At 41.8% G+C, this 20,995-nt stretch overlaps 1 protein-coding gene across 1 annotated transcript in view; it reads right to left on the bottom strand.

Annotated features, from left to right (window-relative positions):
- STK10 (serine/threonine kinase 10) overlaps window positions 1-20,995 on the bottom strand; it is a 137,299-nt gene that overhangs the window by 78,913 nt on the left and 37,391 nt on the right. Inside the window, exons 2-3 of the mRNA XM_043990207.1 lie at window positions 20,758-20,922; window positions 2,452-2,500 (exon numbers count right to left, since the gene is read on the bottom strand). Coding sequence (XP_043846142.1) covers window positions 2,452-2,500; window positions 20,758-20,922 — 214 coding nt within the window. The remainder of the gene's footprint in view (window positions 1-2,451; window positions 2,501-20,757; window positions 20,923-20,995) is intronic.

Here is a 20,995-nt window from a genome sequence, read left to right on the forward strand (position 1 = left end):
TGGAGCACTCCCCAGCTCCCATATCCCTAGCTACCTTCAGCAAAGGGAGCTGCACAGCACTAAGTTTATAGGACTTCTTTCTGCGTGGCTCCTCAGCCTGCAATTACAGATCCCTTCAGGCTCCCTTCCTGGCTCTAGCCCAGTGCCTCATCTCCACAGCCTGATCCTCCCCCATTCCCACCCCCGTCTGGAGAGCCAGGCTCAGACCTCCGAAATTGGAGGTGACAGGGAACACATCTTTAATCTGTTTCTCCAATGCTTCATTCCATAATCCTGGTCAAGTATTTAGCCTCCTTCATTACTTGCCGCTCAGAAAATAAGGGAGATAAGCCACCTATCATTTTCCTACCTTTTAAGAGAAAAGGTTAAGCTCTGGCATGAATTCACTATAGTAAAGGCAGGACATACAATAAAGTGCATAGCATCCAAAAGGAGCTTTATCATTTTTCAAAACAACCTCCAACTATTGTACTATTTTTCCCTCTCAACGGGGAAGTAGGTGAGTCATGGTCTTCATGGCTCTTTTTGCCCAAATATTATGCAGCAGTGATAGACCACTGGAGTTGGAGCCAGGAAAATCTGGATGTGAATCATGCCTGATACACTTACTAGCTGTGTGACCCTGGACAAGTCACTTAACCTCCATCTGCCACACTTTCCTAATCTGGAAAATGGGGATAATAACAATACTTATATCCCTGGGTTGATAAGATCACATGTGTAAAGCACTTAGCACATTTCCTGGTGTGTAGTAGGTACTATAAAATTATATTATTATAATTAACTAATATTAATTGCTGTATGACCCTGGGCAAGTCATATAACCATCCCCCTTGGGTTTGGTATTCTTCATCTTGATCTGAATCTGATGATCTCTAAGGTCCCTTTCAGCCCCAAATCTATCATTGTGTGACAGACTCACAGAAGGTGAGAGACACACAAGAGGTTAGAGACACACAGGAAGGGGCAGCTAGATGGCGCAGTGGATAGAGCACCTGGCCGGGGAGTCAGGAGTGCCCGAGTTCAAATCCGGCCTCAGACACTTAACACTTACTAGCTGTGTGACCCTGGGCAAGTCACTTAACCCCAATTGCCTCACTTAAAAAAAAAAAAAAGATTCTAGGAGACACACAGGAGAAGATAGGCTCACTTGAGACAACAAACACACAAGGGGAAGACATTTCCAAAGATAGACCCACACAATTTTCAGCCTTTGCTAAATCTAGATTATAGACTTAGAGTTGGGGGATGAGGACGAGAATCTCAGAAGTGATCTAGTCCAACCTGCTTGTTTTACAGACCAAGAAACTGAGGCCCAGAGAGGCTGAATGACTTATCCAGGGTCATAAATGTTTAACTGACAGAAGTGAGATTTGATGCATTTACTCTTTTTTTCCCCCCAGGGCAATGGTGGTTAAGTGACTTGCCTAGGGTCACACAGCTAGTAAGTATCAAGTGTCTGAATCTGGATTTAAACTCAGGTCCTCCTGAATCCAGGGCTGGTGCTTTATCCACTGCGCCACCTAGCTGACCCCAGAAGTGAGATTTGAGGCCAAGTCGTAAGATCACAGATTCAGGGCTAGAAGGAACTTTGGAGGCCATTGAGTCCAACCCCATCCCCACTTTTTAAAAATAAAGGGTTTTATGTATATTGCTTGTTCGTCACCTGTATTTCTCCCTGTATTCCTTCCTGTCCATCTCCCAAAGAGTCATCCTTTATAACCGTTTTTTTTTTTTGGTGGGGCAATGAGGGTTAAGTGACTTGCCCAGGGTCACACAGCTAGTAAATGTCAAGTGCCTAAGGTCATATTTGAACTCAGGTCCTCCTGAATCCAAGTCCGGCCCTTTATCCACTGTGCCACCTAGTGGCCCCCATAACCATCTGTTTTTAAAGTAAAAGAGAAAGAAGCTAAAAACATTTCAACAAAATTGATCAATTTATTGAAATGACATGACATTACATGCAGTGTTCCACATGTATGGATCCCCTTCCCCCACAAAGGAGGGGGATCACATATCACTTCTCGACCAAGCTTTAACCTCCTCAATTTCTGAGGAAAGTGAGGCACAGAGAGGTTGTGATTTGCCCAGAATCACACAGCTTTGTCTGAGGCAGTATTTGAACTCAGGTTATCCTGACTCCAAGTCTAGGATTCTATCTACTTACTATATTATACAAATCTAGCACCACACTGCATGGTCTGGGCTCTGAGCACACCCCATATTTCCAGAAGTCCTAAAAGGGAAACAGTGCTGAAGAAGGCAATCCCCAACTGTCTGAATTAACCCTTGGTGGAGAGGACCCCAGCTCACTGAGTTCACACCAGAGCTATTTTGCTTAAATAAAGAATTCTAAGCCCCTGGGTAGGTCATATATTTCTTCTTGCTTATACCTCAAGAATTCCAACTCTAGGCATCTTTGCATGTTTAGAGGGACTGAGGGAGACTTACCTAACATGATGGCATCTACTGCTCCACCAGGACAAAACTCAATCATAATCTGCAGAAAAAAACAAACAGAATCCAAGTGAACTAGAGGCCCAGGCAGGAGAATAAATATTCACCAGGCTGTGAATTAGCCCGACAAGTCTGGATAGCAATTCTGAATTATGTTTGTTTATTTGTTAAAGTAATGAAATGTCCATTTGTCTGACCCAGGAATCCTGCTGTTAGTTATGTGGACCAAAGAGGTCAAAGAAAGAGAGGTCTCATATACTGCAAACTATTCGTTGTAGCATCTTTTGTAGTAACAAAGAATGGGGGGGGGGGTTAGATAGGTGTCCCAGTAGATAAAGCACTGGCCCTGGATTCAGGAGGCCCTGAGTTCAAATCCTGCCTCAGACACTTGACACTTACTAGCTGTGTGACCCTGGGCAAGCCACTTAAACCTCATTGCCCGGGGTGGGGGTGGGGTTAGGAAACAAAGTAGATACCCATTGACTGGGCAAGGGATAAACATATCATGGCATATGAATGTAACAATATTATTATATGTCCCAAATGATGAATGAGAAGAATTCAGAGAAGTTTGGGAAGACATTTGAACTGATGCAAAGGTCTGTATGTAGGACCAGAAAAACAATGGCAAAATGATATATAATGGAAAGAAAAATTTTAAAAATTAGAAGTTGAAGCCTACATTATTATAATAACCAAGTTTGACCCTGAAGAAGAAAAGAGACAATGTACGAACTTCTCTTCTTTGCATGGGTGGCAGGAAGCGAGGGTGAGGAGGGGAATTTTGGGTGTGGAACACTGCACACACTGTCAGACTCAGTTGGTATGTTGGCTAGATTGCTGAACTGCTTTCTTTTTAACTCTTCATTATAAGGGTTAGTTTAGGGGGAAGGTAGGAAGGATATATTTGGAAATGTAGGTGACATAAAAACAAAAGATATCAATGATTTTTTTTTAATGAAGCCTGCATGCCCTGGACAACTAGAAAGTGAGTCTTACTGGGTGGGCTGCTTCTACGGACATGGTATTCCTCCTCCCCAGACATTTATCACTACCACATCTCTCAGGGGATAACCATGCCATACAAAAATAAGCTACTTTGTAGGTTTCTTCTGTTGCCTAGAGTTGTTTCTTGTGCTATCCATCACTGCTGCCACCACCCTCCATGAGAAAAGAAAAAATGAAAAATTCAGGTTATGCAACTCACTTTAAAAGGATGCATGTCGGGGGCAGCTAGGTGGTACAGTGCATAAAGCACCGGCCCTGGAGTCGGGAGGACCTGAATTCAAATCTAGCCTCAGATACTTGATACTTACTAGCTGTGTGACCCTGGGCAAGTCACTTAACCCTCATTGCCTCACCCCCCAAAAAACAAAAATAAAAATAAAAAATAAACGGATGCATGTCTCCCTTCACTGGAGTGGTCACAAAGAAAGAGAAAGACATGTTGGGAATAAGCATTTTTTTGTTTGTTTGTTTTGTTTGGGCAATGAGGGTTAAGTGACTTGCCCAAGGTCACACAGTAAGCAACAAGTATCTGAGGCCAGATTTGAACTCAGGTCTTCCTGACTCCAGGGTCAGTGCTCTATCCACTGAGCCACTTAGCTGCCCCTGAGAAAGACATGTTGAAAAGGGCATGTTCACAGTGCCCCACTTTAAGAAGCTAAAAGTCTAGTAAAAGAAAGGAAAAGGGCATGTTCTCCATTTATGAAAGAGGAAGCCTCCCCATTCACATTGTTTCTTCATTGCTAGATGGCTTTCTGGGTATATACCTCAACTGATGAGAAGCAGCGCATTCTTAAGGCTCAGCAAAGAGATAGATGTGAACATTCTTTTCTTTCATTGAGGCTAACTCAACAGACAGTTATTAAATACCTTCTCTAACCCATTTGTTCATCCATGCAACAAGGATGCATTGAACCCCTACTATAAGCATTTGGCACTGCAAAAGATATAAAGAATCCTAGTGATCCCTGCCCTCAAGGATTTTACAGTGTAGTTGGGAAGAACATAATAATAATAAATATCACAATTATATAGCCCTTTAAGGTTTACAAAGTGCTTTATATACATTATCTAATTTGATCCTTATATGACAAGGTAAGTGGCAAAATCAAACAACAGTATAAGATCTCACAAAGCAACACTTTTAAGAGCTAAATGGTAGTTATTCTCAAACTCTGAGTATGAGGACCCCTTTTTAATGTCAGAAGATCTTGAGGACCCCAACATCATGACAGCTGATTATTAGCATCCTTTGACTAAGAAAATACATAATGACAAAAATTTACTAGGAATGCAGTAATGCTTTTAAATTGATTTCTATTTTACTGATCATGGTAACATCTGTGTACAAATGAGACAGTAACACCTATGAGTGTGTCATTATTTGTTTAGTCTCCAGAAGCTATATTTGTTTATGGATTAAAAGATGACTTCGCATACTCCTGGCAATAACCCCATGGACCCTGTGGCCAATAGATTGGGAACCAGTTGGATGGATAGTGAGTTCAGAAGAATTTAGGGAAAAAAATAATCTCTGCATGTTTCCCATTTAGGAGACAAAAGTAACCTCAAACATCCCATCTTAAAGGTACCTGATTCCCTATGTGGATAAGCATCTCAGGCAGGATTTCTTGAGCCAGTGAATGAATAAATCCCAATATTTATAACATGCCAGGAAAACAAGCTGTCTGTCAGAACTAGGAACTGGTATTATTCCAAGTATTGATGCAAGGGTCCTTTTTGGGGGGTAGTAAGGAAGTGGAAAAAAGGTGGGTACCCATTGACAGCGGAAGAGAGGAACAAACTGGGGCATATGAACAGAATGGATTGTTGTCATGCTGTATAAAACAATGGCTATGAGGAATTCATAGAAACTTGGAAAGATTCACAGGAATTGATGGAGCAGAAGTAGAACCAAGAATATAATATATTCCACAATAATGGAAAGGAATAAATATATGTGAAAGAACAATGATTTCATCTTATAGGAAGCTCCTAATGACAAAGCTTTTTCTATCAACGCAGATCTCAACTCATCTATGATTTAGCTGATAACTCCCAGGAAGGAGCCCAGGGCTCAGAGAGATTAAGTGCTGTGCCCAGTGTAAAAAGGGCAGATTTGAACCCAGATTTTCCTGACTCTGAGCCTTGCACTTGAAGGATACCCACGATGTCAATAGTCTCCAAAGTGGAAACCATGGCTTGAACATGAGTGGTGGAGGACACCTGGATGAAGCAGTAGATAGAGCACTGACCCTGAAGTCAGGGAAATGAGTTCAAATCTAGCCTCAGACACTTATTAGCTGTATGACTCCAAGCAAATCACGTAGCTTCAGTCTCATCTGTAAAATGGAGATAATAATAGCAACTACCTACAAGAGATAGTGTATAGGGGCAGCTAGGTGGCACAGTGGATAGAGCACCGACCCTGGAGTCAGGAGTACCTGAGTTCAAATCCGGCCTCAGACACTTAACATTTACTAGCTGTGTGACCCTGGGCAAGTCACTTAACCCCAATTGCCTCACTAAAAAAAAATAATCATAATAAAAAAAGAGATAGTGTATAGAAAAGATGAAATATTATTTGTAAAGTGCTTTGCAAACCTTAAAGGACTATATAAAGACTATTGTTATTGTTATTATTATTATTATATAGAGTCCTCGACCTGGTATCATGAAGACTTGAGATCAAATCCTGTCCCATACATTTACTAGATGTGCCATGTTGACCAAGTTACAACCTCTTTGAACCTTAGTCTTCTCATCTGTAAAATGGAAACCACAAGAGCAGCTACCTCACAGGGTTGTTGTAAAGAAAAAAGTGAGATAAAGTATATAAAGTACCCAGTAAGCCTCAAAGCATTATATAAACATTTCTTATGTTCAATTATTATCATTATTTTACTAAGGCCTAGAAGACTGCAGTAATTTTCCCAAGGTCACATAGCCATCTAAGGAATAAAAAGCACCAGTGTATAAAACTCAATATGCTAAAAAATGAAATATCTCTTCCTCCTCACCCTTCCTTCTCCCACCAGCTCCTTCTCCCAACTTCCTTATTTCTATTCATGGCAACTGCCGTTCTCTCCCGGTCACCCAGACTCAAACAGACTCAAAACCTCCCTGCCATTTTTTATTCTTCCCTCTCTCCTCGGCCTCCACATACAATCCAGTGCCAAGTTCTTGGCAACACCACCCATATCCCCCTACTCCTTTCATTCCATGCTCACTGCCTCAGTCCCAGTTTAAGCCTCAATTATCTTGTGTCTGGACTATGGCGGCATATTGCTAACTGGCTGCCTTGTCCCCAGATGGTCCCTTTTCAATTCATCCCACCCACCACAGCCAGATTTATCTTCTTCCAATGCATCTTTGATCACGTCACTCCCCTATTTCTAAGTCTCAAAAGACTTAGTGCCTAACAATGAGACCATAAACTTCTTTTTTTTTTTTTTTAGTGAGGCAATTGGAGTTAAGTGACTTGCCCAGGGTCACACAACTAGTAAGTGTTAAGTGTCTGAGGCCGACCATAAACTTCTTAACTAGCTGTTCAAGGCCTTCCACAATCTATCTCCAAACTGTATTTCCAATCTAATCTCCTATTACTCTCCCAAACATACCTGCCTGTCTTCTAGATAAAGCAAATTACTTGATTTCTTCTGGATATATATCATGCTTTCCAGTCTCCCACAGTATACTCATCTGCAATTATTCCTACTAATTCACTCAGTGCTCCCCATAAGTTACTCACAGAAGGGACCCTTTTTTGTCCTGTGTTTTTTTTAATTTTTTTTTTTTAAAAAGGAAAAAAGATCCCCAAACATATGAACTAACTTCCTCCCTCTGTCCACCTCTCTCTGCCTCTATCTCTCTTCCCTTCTCTATTTCTATCTCTCTCTCTCTCCATTCTTTGCTCCCCCCTTCTTCTCTGTCTCTGTCTCACCTCCTCCCTCCTTCCCTCTCTCCCTCCTCAAATGCATCTCTCAGCTTTCTGTTTTCGATTTCCTGCTTGCCTCTAAGTCCCTCCAAATCCATTTTCCAAAGGAGCATAGAAGAAGACGTGGGCCTCTGGAGCTGCTGGCTAGTACATTGAAAGAGGTTTTCTTGTACTTTAAACAATGAAGGAAAGCATCCAGTTATGGCCTGACTAGGCCAAAGGCAGTACTCAAGCCAGAGAAAAGGGCAATGGCCTGTTTGATTTGGAGAGACCTCCACTATGCTTGTTTGACCCCTGAAAGACCTCGGGTTAAGTGTAAAGCAGGACAGAGTGAACAGAAAGGCCATCTGAGAAAACTGCTGTGCTGAACTGACAGTCTCTCTGGAATGCAGAAATCAGGCTATAGATCCAGGGCAAATAGAAGGGCTGGACCCAGAGACCCAGGAAGGCACAAATAGGGTGTGTGCGCCTCCAGCCTGGCCACAAAGGCAAGGTGGAACAAAGGGGAGAAATCCTTCTAGCAGCCAGACAGCCACAAAAAACTCTGATTCCTTTCACGTCCACAATTCTCAGGTCACACCCCAACTTGTAGCACTAAATAAATGAGTAAACTCCAATGGCCAAGTCTGTTCCAGAGCACACCAATTTCTCTGGCTCCAATGCTGTCTAATATTTCTACTTATCTCCTTCAGGGTTAAAGGTGCAATGAGCATGTTTTCAAAAGGGTGTGAGTGGGGTAGCTAGGTGGTGCAGTGGATAAAGCACCAGCTCTGGATTCAGGAGGACCTGAGTTCAAATCTGACCTTAGACACTTGACACTTACTAGCTATGTGACCTTGGGCAAATCACTTAATCCCCACTGCCCTGCAAAAAATAATAATAATAATAAAGGTGTGAATTTCATTCATTTTGACCATGGGTTAGAGATTAGAACAATGGGATAGATTCAGGATTTTTTGTTGTTGTTGTTCAGTCATGTCTGACTCTTTGTGACCCCTTTGGGAAGTTTTCTTGGCAAAGATACTGGAGGGGTTCACCATTTCCTTCTCCAGCTCATTTTACAGATGAGGAAACTGAGACAAACAGGGTGAAGTGACTTGCCCAGGGCCACACAGCTAGTAAGTGTCCAAGGCCAGATTTGAGCTCAGGAGGATGAGTCTTCCGACTCCAGGCCCAGCACTCTATCTACTGTACCACCTAGCTGCCCGGTTTAGGCATTATCCCACGGCTAAACTCTAAGCAGTTGGATATACTCGTGGATATAGCTTTAAAGCAGGGAAATCAGCAGGAAAAGAACATACCATTAGGAATTAAGAGTTCTAGATCTAGAGTCATCTAGTCCAACCCCATCATTTTATTTATTTATTTTTTTTTTTTTTTTTGCGGGGCAATGAGAGTTAAGTGACTTGCTAGTAAGTGTCAAGTGTTTGAGGCTGGATTTGAACTCAGGTACTCCTGAATCCAAGGCCAGTGCTTTATCCACTGCTCCACCTAGCTGCCCCCAACCCCATCATTTTACAACAGGACATTTTACCGATTGCCTCATACGATACTAGTAATGCAAGCTCACAGATTTCCTCATAGGACTGGGATAGGGAAAGAGTAAATTCCTTGCTGAGTTACTCATACAGGAGTGTCATTAATGGAATCTCTTTCTGCACCAGGTAAAGGCTGTGCCCACAGCTGTTGTTATCTCTGAGGTTCAATTAAAAATGCTTACCAAAAAAAAAAAAAAACTGCTTGCAATGTGTTTGGTTCCATATTTAGCCAAGAGAAACCAAAGGTTAAGTGATATGCTGCCAGGGACTCATAGAAAGTTAGACCTGGAAGTTACACCCCACCTTTTTTTTTTTTTAACAGATGAAGAAACTAGGACCCAGAGAAGTTCAGTCACTTGTCCAAGGTCACACAGCTAGTAAGCTGCGGAGTCAAGAGGTGAACCCAGACTTGGGTGATGAATGCTAAGACCTTTCCATCATACCATGCAAATTCTGCTCTTTATTAAAACCTATCTTTTCATTCTCCTTTAATAAAACACAAAAATAAAGATACATATTTTTCTAACAGGGCCTTCTTTGGCAATGAGAAAAGGCATTATTTTCCCATGGTCATTCTGACTCCTAATGTCAATAGCACAAAAAAACCAAAGACCTAAATCTTATTCATTCCAGGACCTCAAAATATTAATTTAAGCAAGAGGTCCTAAAATCCATTCTCAACATATGCACCAACCCCAAAGCCACTATAAAGAATCCAAGGTCCTGGTCTTTTCCTCCTCCCCCTCGTCCCCAGGCCCTAACCTTGTCTTCTTTTCTGCTGACCCTGTAGCCCTGATGCTGAGCTATGTGAAGCTTTTAATGTTCCCCACACTGAATTCGCTAATTTCCAGAGTCTTCTGGGAAAAAGATTTTTTTCCAAAGTAGAGTTCTCCTGCTCACAAATCTGATTGCTTTTAAGCCCTTTTCCTCACACCAAGCATATATCTATTATCATTATTTTATTATATATTAATAATAATAATAAGTAGCATTTTTTAAAGTATTTCAAGGTCTACAAAGTACTTTACAAATATTTTGTTTTATCCTCACAACAACCCTGGGAAGTTGGTGTTATTATTATCTCCATTTTATAAGATAAAGAAATTAAGGCAGACAGAGGTTAAGTGACTTGCCCAGGGTCACAGAGCTAATAAGGGTCTGAGGCTGGATTTTAGTTCAGGTCTTCCTAACAACTAGGGGCAGCTAGGTGGTGCAGTGGATAGAGCGCCAGGGCTGCAGTCAGGGAGACCTGGGTTCAAGTCCGACCTTAGTAGCTATGTGACCCTGGGCAAGTCACTTAACCTTGTTTGTCTGTGTCCTCATCTGTAAAATGAGTCCATGAAGAGTCAGACATAACTGAACAATAACAACAACAACTTTCTGATTCCAAGTTCAGAGCTCTATCCTCTAGGCCACTTAGCTACTTCTATTAATAACTTGTAAAAAGCAGTTATTTTATCTCCTTGTGCAGTAATTCATAAAACATTAAATATAAAAGAATAAGCGAGAGAATGACATCCCAGGACCATTTCTGTATGGACATCATTAAAAAGAATGAGAAAAATATGATTAGTAATAACAAAACCTATGATAGTAATAGCAGCTCATATTTATATAGTACTTTAAGGTTTGCCAAGTCTTTTGCATACATTATTTCATTTGTTCCTCAAAACAACCTTGTTAAAAAGGTGCTGTTAAAATATACACCTCCATTTCACATATGAGGAAACTGAGACTGACAAGGATTAAGCAATTTATTTCTAAAAACTGAACTTGGGGGCAGCTAGGTGGCGCAGTGGATAGAGCACCAACCCTGGAGTCAGGAAGACCTGAGTTCAAATCCGGCCTCAGACACTTTACACTTACTAGCTGTGTGACCCTGGGCAAGTCACTTAACCCCAACTGCCTCACAAAAAAAAAAAAAACTGAACTTGAAAGTCCACAGTCTTTGCAAAGTATATTAGCTACTGGTAGGCTTATAGGAAAGTTAGTAATTGGTACAAACCTGAATGGACTGGTTCTTCCCCCAAATCCAGAAAGAGTCACACAGTATCTGAGGTTGATTTTGAATCCAGGTTTACCTGACTCCAAGTGAAGCCCTCTATGCTCTACCCCATGCTGCCTCTCCGTCATCTGGAAATGAGATCCAGTGAGCAGATGACAAATGAACCTCAAACTCTGTGGTCCTAACCACAAGTATAATCCTGGATGGACAGAACCTATCATTTTCTTCCCCAATTGAAAGCAGAAATGAATGAACTTCACACTCTTTTGAAATTATACCCATCATTCCTTCTCAACCCAAGAAGAGTATGTTCTACCATCGATATTCAGTCATTTTTCAGTCGTGTCTGACTTCATGATCCCATTTGGGTTTTCTTGGCAAAGATACTAGAATGATTTGTCATTTCTTTCCCCAGCTCATTTTACAGATGAGAAACTGAGGCAAACAGGGTGAAGTGACTTGCCCAGGGTCACATTGCTAGTAAGTGTCTGAGGCCGGATTTGAACCCAGGTACTCCTGACTCCAGGGCCGGTGCTCTATCCACTGCTCCACCTAGCTGCCAAGGCTAATGGTCTTCTAAATGAGGAACATATAAATGAGATAATATACAAGACATTGAGTGTGACAGGGGCAAAGAGGACATTCTGGAAAAATAATTAAAGAACATCCCAACCATACTATATACTTCCTACACGGCCCTGGGCAAGATCCTTAACCTTGCTGAGTTCAAGTTTCTTTGTAACCCCAAAGTTATTAAATTGTGCATACCACTAGAGGCCCACACATCAAAGAGATCAAAGAAAGAGGAAAAGGACTTTTATGTACAAAAATATTGATAGAAGTTCTTTTTATGGTGATAAAAACTGAAGGAGCGCTCAACAAAGGGTCCAAGTATGGTATATGAATATAATGGGATTTTACTATTGTGCCATTAGAAACAACGAAGGGTACAGTTTCAGAGAAACCTAAGAAGTGTTGTATAAACTGACACAGAGTGAAAGAACATCGTAAAAACAAATAATTTTAAAAGACCCAAGAATCCTGACAAATGCGATGACCAACCATTATTCCAAGAGGATCAGTTAGTAAAGGCTGTTACCCATTTCCTGACAGATCAGTAATATACTAAATATGCAGAATGAGACACACATTTTTGGACATGGCCAATATAGGAATTTGTTTTGTTTGACTATGTATATTTATTACAAAGGTTTTGTTTTTCTTTTCTTTTTTTTTTCCAGTAAGGGAAGGAGAGAGAGAAGGAAAATAATGTTTGTTAATTGAGAAAAATATATAATCTCTACTAAAAGAAAAAAAAATGAGGGGCTGGGGCTATACAGCCATTAATGTCTCCATCTAACTCTAAATGTACAATTAATGAAATTGTTTTTGTGGGTTTTTTTTGCGGGGCAATGGGGGGTGTGTGTGTGTGTGTGTGTGTTAAGTGACTTGCCCAGGGTCACACAGCTAGTAAGTGTCAAGTGTCTGAGGCTGGATTTGAACTCAGGTAGTCTTGAATGCAGGGCTGGTGCTTTATCTACTGTGCCACCTAGCTACCCCCTGCAATTAATGAAATTGAAGAAAGAAATAATATTTTCAGCTTGACGGGGGGGGGGGGGGGGGGGGGAGTGTGCACAGAGAGACTTAATCAGGAAAGGCCTTAGGGAAGAAAGTGGCAACTAATAGTCTTGAAAGAAAAGGGGGAGTTTGATAGACACAGATGAAGAAAGATCATGCATTCCAGGCATAAGAGGCAATTCTTCTACCCCAGTGGTTCATGATCTTTGTTCTAGGACCCCTTCCAATTGACATTCCATGTTCTAAGGTCCCCCCTTCAGCCTCCGACACTAATATTATATGAATTCTATATAAATAAAAGACAGAAAGAGGAGCCTTAAAAGCCTGGGTCACATTAAATATCTGAATAAGACCTCTTCCTGCTCCAGTACCGTAGGGCAGAGAGAATGAACCCCAGTATCATTTCTTCCTCTACTAACACTGCCAAACAAACCCACCTGAGCACACATACCAAGCATGCTTGTTCATAGGAAGATAAGGGTGGCCTTACCTAGATAAGAAACAGCAAGATCACAGGAGATTTAGTAATTAACTTTTATGGCCTGTAGACAACAGGGCCAATGAATATATAAGGATTGATAAAGCCAGACTCTCTTGTAAAGCAGCTAGAAGGTCTTCTTCACAGAGTAGGCAATTCAACTTTTGCTATCTGCCTTGCCCCTATGATATTAAATATAACAACAACTGCAACAACAAGATATGTGAATAGCCCAAGACAGTATGTAACCTTGATTAAGTAACTTCCCCTCTTCAGTCTATAGGTCTCTGCTCTCAAAAAAATAAGGGAGTCTGAAGGCGATACTCTCTAAAGTGCCCTTGGGTGCTAGCTAACACTCTGAGATTTTATGATTCAACCCATTTCCCCATACTGTTCTGTTCTCCCCAAATGCTTTTGCAATAGCTCTGGGTACATTCATTCTCTATCTAGAGGTTACATTGACTTCATTTCCTAGAGGAAATGTTCCTTATTCTGAGCAGGTGCCCCATAAAGATCTACTGAATTAGTGAAATAATTATGATTAGTGATAATGTGGCTTCACACTCATTTAGCATTTTGTTTCTTTCAAAGTGCTTTCCCATATATAATGTCAACAACACAGGGATAGAAGGGAAGAAGAGAGAATGCAGGCCTGCTCATCTTCACAGGAAACCCTGGGAGGCCGCCCTCCTAACACACAAACTCTCCAGGGTTGCAGTCTCCTCTACTGTGAAATGAAGGAGCAGAAGAGCTCTAAGATCTCACAGAGCACCAATATGTCATGACTGAGTCACTGAGTTGGAGTTCTTCCTTTTTCCTAGACTTTTATTCTAAACCAAAGCACAAAGACCATGGAAACACACAAAGTAAGCACTCTGCTATGGGCAAAAGCCTCCAACCTGCAGGGGTGCTTGTCTATCTTACCACCCCACCCGACCCCACCCCACACCCAGCCACCCAGCTGGCAGATAAGGAAGAGGTTTCTGGTTACTCAATCAAGACCTATTTGTGGTAGGAAGTCCAGAGAGCCAGTGCTAAACAGTAAACATTAAAATGTCAGCTGCTTATCTGGAGTATTCTGTAGGTGGAGTCAAGAGAATTTGCTCCCTGATCTCAGTGCCCCTCATTAAACAATGTGACCATTCAGCACAGCAGTCCCAGCACCCACCACTCCCCCTTCAGAACATAATTGACCCTCCCTCCACACCCACCCCTCCCAGCATGATTTTGGAAAACCTTTGAGGGGAAAAATCTGGAGTAAGGACTGAAAAGTTAAATGAGTTCATCTTTCCCACTAAAGAAAGAGAGAAAAAAGGAGGACTCTTTGGGTCAGGTGAAATGATCCCCAGGAATTTCCAAGACAAGAAGAACTTAATGGGACCAGAAACTTGGCTGGCTGTTTAGAAAGGCAACGTGATAGGATGGTAAGAGGAGGGGACAAGAGGAGGCCTAAAGCAGATTAGGTTTGAGGCTCATAGAGCACAAACCCTTGGAGCTGTGTCCTGGAGCAAGTTTACTTAGTCACTTGGTGACTCAGTTTCCTTATCCGTAAAAGGGGCTCATGTAAGAGCAGCTGCTTGACCTGTCTCCAAGGGTTGCTTCATGGATCCAATAAGAAAATGTACATAATATGTTTTGGAAACAGAACAGGCTTATCTAACATCCTATTAGTGTAAGCTATTATTATCATTAAGGCAAAGGTAGAAGAGAGGTGGGAGGGATAAGGACACAATATGCTCTGTCCAAAAACAATCTGGATGCTGCCACCCTTATGGGAAAGTCACAGACCCAGTGGGCCTCTGCCTAGTCTTCAGTAAGTGGGTATCCACATTAAAGTACCATCTGTCTCCACCCTCAATGACTCTTTCTGGGGAAGGGCAGCCTCTAAATTGTTACCTAAGCATGCCTGCACCAGGAAACTTCCTGTCCTCCTGATGTTTAGAGATAGGGCATCTGAGAGCGAATAAGATTGCTCGTCAAGGGTATGCGCAACAACTCAAAATGATTCTAATCAAACTTTCTTTTAAATTTCCTGTATAATTTTTTTTTGAAGGCCATGCATGTATTTTTTTTTTTGGCAGGGCAATGAGGGGTAAGTGACTGGCCCAGGGTCACACAGCTAGTAAGTGTCAAGTTTCTGAGGTCAGATTTGAACTCAGGTCCTCCTGAATCCAAGACCAGTGCTCTATCCACTGTGCCACCTAGCTGCCCCTATTTTTTTTTTTAAGAACCTGTGATTTCACCAGTTTAGGTGGTATTAAAAGAAAATCCTAGTTCAGGCCTCACCCTGGTGTTTATAGACAAAAGTAAAACAATTACATTTAAGGGTAAGGCAATTCTGATTGGTTGACATTTCAATGAGAAGGTGGGATTAGTATCACTTTAGCTCTTCTTCCATTAACAGCATCTTTTGGTTGTTATTCAGTCATTTTCAGTGGAGTCTGACTCTGCCACCCCATTTAAGGTTTTCTTGGCAAAGATACTGAAGTGGTTTACTATTTCCTTCTCCAGCTCATTTTACAGATGAGAAAAATGAGACAAACTGGGTTAAGTGACTTGCCCAGAATCACACAGTTAAGAACTGTCTGAGGCCACATTTGAACTCAGGAAGACGAATCTTCCTGACTCCAGACCCAGTGCTCTATCCATTGTGCCACCTCAAGCCAGGAAGACCTGAGTCCAAATTCTACCTCAGACAGTTCCCAGCTGTGTGTCCCTGGGCACATCATCCAACCTCTCTCAACCGCAGTTTCCTCATCAGCAAAATTGGGACAATAATAATGCCTGTCTCAGAGTTGTTGTGATGGTCAAATGAGATAATATATGTAAAGACCTTTGCAGACCTTAAAATGCTACACAAAATGCCAGTTATTCTTATTATTCTTTTGACTTGCCCTGAGCCACACAGCTAGTAAGTGTCAAGTGTCTGAGGTTGGATTTGAACTCAGGTCGTCCTGAATCCAGGGCCAGTGTTCTATCCACTGCACCACCTAGCTGCCCCCTATTCTTTTGGAGGGGCAATGGGGGTTAAGTGACTTGCCCAGGGTCACACAGCCAGTAAGTGTCAAGTGTCTGAGGCCGGATTTGAACTCAGGTACTCCTGAATCCAGGGCCGGTGCTTTATCCACTGTGCCACCTAGCCACCCCTTGCCCCCATTCTTATTATTCTTAGCATTATTTTTATTAGGTTCTACATAAGGGAACTCCTCATGTAGAAACTCATTCCCCTCTTGCAGATCAGAGACTCTCGAGTGGTTCTCCAATTCTTCTTTGCTCCTGGACATTGTTATTCCTTGCTATGATGAACACCATTCCCCAGAGGCTCAAGGCTGCACTCAACCCCAGGGTGTCCTGTCCTTGCTGGCTCTCCACATTCTAGCTACCCTGGCCTGCTTAATTCTAAGTACCTACCACCCCTCTTCTGCATGCCTTCCGACAGCTTGTCCTGTAATGCACTCCCGCCTCACCTCCTTTTATATGTACTTAAGATGCATCATGTTGCCCATACATAATTTGAGAATCCCATATAATGGCTGTAAAATCATACACCAAGTAAGAACTTGAAGTGAGCAAAGAAGTGTCCTGTACAATGACCAGGATTCCACGGCCCACACGTGCCCTGCCCTGCTGAATCACAGGTCAAGGATTGCACTTTGACCTGGATCAGCATTTTCTCTTTTCAAAATGTTTGTTTTCGATCAAAGTCCAGAAAATGGACATCAGTGCCATCCCTTCCTGCCCCAAATAATTTCAGTATCCAAGAAGATAGTGAGTCTGGCTAATACCAAAAGACCTTCCCCAGAAATGTACAACCATCTGCTCTCCAAGCTCATTTGTTCACAAGTATTTATGGGGTATCTTCTGTGTCCAAAGTACTACAAAAATCACTAGGTAATGGGGAAAACAAACGGTATAATCTGGAATTCCAGAATCTTAGCGTTGATAGGAATATAAGACCCAGTCCCACTCTCTAGGAACTTAAATATATTTGAGGAGATAAGACACACACATGAAATCATTATAAGTGTGCATAGATATAATCATGTATATAGAATAAAAATCCAACATTCAGTAGGATTTCAGTGTTGGAGGAAGGTCAGATTGGCATCCAGAAGTTACCGCCTGTTAGTTGTGTCAATCAGTGCTACCAACCAATTAGCCTGGAGCTATGTGTGAGAATGGCCCGGCTTCCAGTGTCAGAGGGGGCTTCTGGGAGAAGCCGCTGAGAAGTAGGCCTTTTCATTTCCGGACTTCAGCTTAGTGGCAGGGACAGGCAGAATAGGGAGAACTTCACGTGGGCTGTTAGGGAAAGGCAAGTTTTTTTGAATGGCTATACTGAATAGATCCAAACTAGGGTTTTCCTCTCTCGCTCTCTTCACTAACTTCTAATACACTTCAATAAATACTTAAAAGGCTAAACTCTTGCTAAAGTTTCTAATTTTTTTTTTTTTTTTAGTGAGGCAATTGGGGTTAAGTGACTTGCCCAGGGTCACACAGCTAGTAAGTGTTAAGTGTCTGAGGCTGGATTTGAACTCAGGTACTCCTGACTCCAGGGCCGGTGCTCTATCCACTGCGCCACCTAGCTGCCCCTAAAGTTTCTAATTTAAGGTGACCACTCATTAGATTTTAGACATCACAGCTAGAATTTTAGACTTTAGAGGGGACAGATTATGAAAGGCCTTGAATACAAGACTAAGGGCTTTGGACTTTATCCTGTGATCAGTGGGGAACCATAGACTATATCTTAAGTGAAAGACAAATGTGATCAGAATTTTGCATTAGGATAATTAACCTGGCATCAGTATACAGAAGTGATTGAAGGAGGGAGACCTAGGGGACTATTGTAGCAACATAGAAGCGTGATGATAAGGGCCTGATCTAAACTGGTGGGAGTGGAAATGGAAAGGAAGAAAAAATGAGAGTAAGATTACCCCCCGCCCCCAAGCCCCCTATAAAGGCTCAAAAGAACTTAGAGGCCAATGAGACATGGTAGGGGAAGGAAAGGCTAGCCAAAGTTACTTTCTTTTTTTTTGTTTGTTTTGTTTTGTTTTGTTTTGTTTTTGGTGAGGCAATTGGGGTTAACTGACTTGCCCAGGGTCACACAGCTAGTAAGTGTTAAGTGTCTGAGGACGGATTTGAACTCAAGTACTCCTTGACTCCAGGGCACCAAAGTTACTTTCAACAGTTTCAGTATTGCTTCTTCCAGCAAGATCCAAAAATTGAGAACAAAATCCATGAGCAGGAAATGGGATGAGAAATAGGAGAGGCCTGAAGTCCTTCGATCATAGGACAATGAACCAACATTTCAATTCCTGGATTTGTTCAGATGAAAATCTCAAGCAAAGATCCACGATCAAGACTAATGCTGAAGTGGGATTGTGGGGTAGGAGTGGAGAGTGACCTTTACAATCATCCTGGGCTACTCAAACTTCAAAACCACCACATCTCTCTTGGGTTTTTTTTTGATGGTTACTCTATCTTTGGGTTAGATATTTCCTTGGTGACTAAGATTTTATGGAAAATTGGGATTCTCTTAACCTCCAAATTCAAAAACTACCATCTTGGATCAGACTGCTAGTTCCATCCAATCCCAAATTCTATTTCTGGACGTGTTCCCTTCTTTGGGAGGGGCATGTCTGCCCTCCCTGAAATCAACCTTAAAAATGTTACGGGTGGGGGCAGCTATATGGCACAGTGGATAGAGCACCAGCTCTAGATTCAGGAGGACTGAGTTCAAATGTGGCCTCAAACACTTGACACTTACTAGCTGTGTGACCTGGGCAAGTCACTGAACCCTCATTGCCCCACCAAAACCAAAACAAAACAAAACAAAATGTTATGGGTGTCCCTCAAGCCTACTTTTATCTAATATCCATGTATTACTCAATGCCTAGGTTCCTTAACTCTGGGACTGATAAATTCCTAGGGATCTGTGAACTAAGATGAAGAAAAAATTACATCTTGTTTTCAACATAACTAGTTTCCTTTATAATCCTTTGTACATTTTATACATTTAAGAACATTGTTCTGGGAGGGGTCCATAGTCTTCAGCAGACTGCCAAAGAGGGAATCCATGACACAGAAAAGGTTAAGAACTCCTGCTCTGAACCCTCTTAGCTTCTATTTATATCTGGTGACTAATTTAATCACTATCCCTGTAGTTTGCTTGGGGAAGAACAAACCTAAAAGGAATAGAAGTCATGAAAGTCTTCCCCCAGAGAATACATTCAGACCCTTGGAAAGAAAGGAAGAAATGACCCAAAGAAAGCTCAAAGGGTCACCTAAGAGCTTCTTCCAGTTCCTCATTTTGAGGGCTTGGGCATGTTTGGGGAAATATTTTTTAAACTTGAAGTTTTTGACATTAAAAAAAAAAAAAAGCAGAAGTGATGATAAGAAATCACCAGGAGGATTTTACTAAGATTACAGATTCCGGAAGAAAAGTTGATCTCGTGGTTTTTGGCTAACTTCCACATGGCAGTTCAAGGGAAAGTGCCTAGTCACTCACTCACTCTGTGTGTGTGTGTGTGTGTGTGTGTGTGTGTGTGTGTGTGTGTGTGTGTGTGTGAGGAAAAGTCGAACAAGAAAGTTCCCATACCAAAGAACAACTAGCTCTCTAGGGACAATTCTTTGATCCTTTTCAGCTATTATGTCATTTTCGACAGAAGTCAGAAAATACACATGTAAAATAGCTCCCTTCTGGGCCATATTGGACCAAATATGGGTTTTACCCATTGGGTTAGAAAAGAAGTATCAATGTGTTTAATTATACCCTCATGTCAAAATCCAGGTATGTTACTTGAGAATATATATTAGAGAATTAATTCCAAGTGTTGTATTAAAAGTAATAGTTTTAGATCTCAAAAAGTATAAGGGGGTAAATATTACTGTCTATTTTCCCACAAAAGCCTGTTCCTTAGGGATGGTGTTAAGGCACTAACACTATTTCTCTGGAATCTATCCCTCTACCAGTAACTATAGACAGAAGAACTGTTACTAGACTGCTGACTTCCTCCCAATCCTTTCCACATTGGCATCTGCCCCCAGTCCTCCACTGAAAACAAATTTGCTAACGCTGCCAAGAGCGTCCCAAGTGCCAAATGCAAAAGCCATTTCTGCATTTTCACCCTCCTTGACCTTTCTGTATCTCCTCTTCAACATCCTGTCTGGTCTTGACCTCCAGGGCACAGTCTTCATTTAATTTGCTACTCACTTCTACACTGTGACTTTTGGAGGATCCTCCTCAAATCAGTCTAAGAGCTGAGCCCAAGCCCTCCCCCACTCCTGTCCCTTTTGGCTATATTGTAAGACACCCTAAGCTATATTCAAAAGATCACATTAATAACAGATTTAGAAATGGAAGGGGGGGGGAAAGAAATGGAAGGAACCTTAGAAACCATCCAGTCCAACCCTTCAGTTTCCAGATGAGGAAACTGAGGCTGTGACATTAACAAGGTCACATATATAGGAAGTCACAGAGGCAGGATTTAAATCTAGGTCCTCTGACCTTAAAGTTAGTGCTTTCTCCACTGGACCACAACCTCCATATGAAGATTACACATCAGATTATTTATTTTCATTCTATTTCTTGTTTCCTAAATTTACCAAAGTACCACATTGCATTCTGTCAATGGGGTATATTTGGGTTGGCTATTCATGGCTAGCTCTGTGGTCCCCTGAAGCTCTTCCACCGTTGCTTACAATGAACTTCCAAAACCAAGGCCTGGCATGACAGGAATGGCAAAAAGTAGAAGGCTCTTACCCACAACTTCCCATCGTGGTAGAAGGCACCCAGTAGCTTCACTATGTATGGGTGGTCACATGTAGCCAGGATTTCTATCTCCACTATATAGTCTTCCAGCTCCTCCTCACTCTTGGTTTCGATGACTTTGGCAGCAGCCAGTGCCCCCGTCTCCTTGTTCTTGGCCTGTAAGACAGAAATCCCCAAAACAATAAAGAGTTTGGTTTATCCTGTAGGGTCTCCTCAGATTCACCTGCCG

This window comes from Dromiciops gliroides, chromosome 2, assembly GCF_019393635.1.
Source record: "Dromiciops gliroides isolate mDroGli1 chromosome 2, mDroGli1.pri, whole genome shotgun sequence".
In the NCBI taxonomy this organism is placed as follows: Eukaryota; Metazoa; Chordata; class Mammalia; order Microbiotheria; family Microbiotheriidae; genus Dromiciops; species Dromiciops gliroides.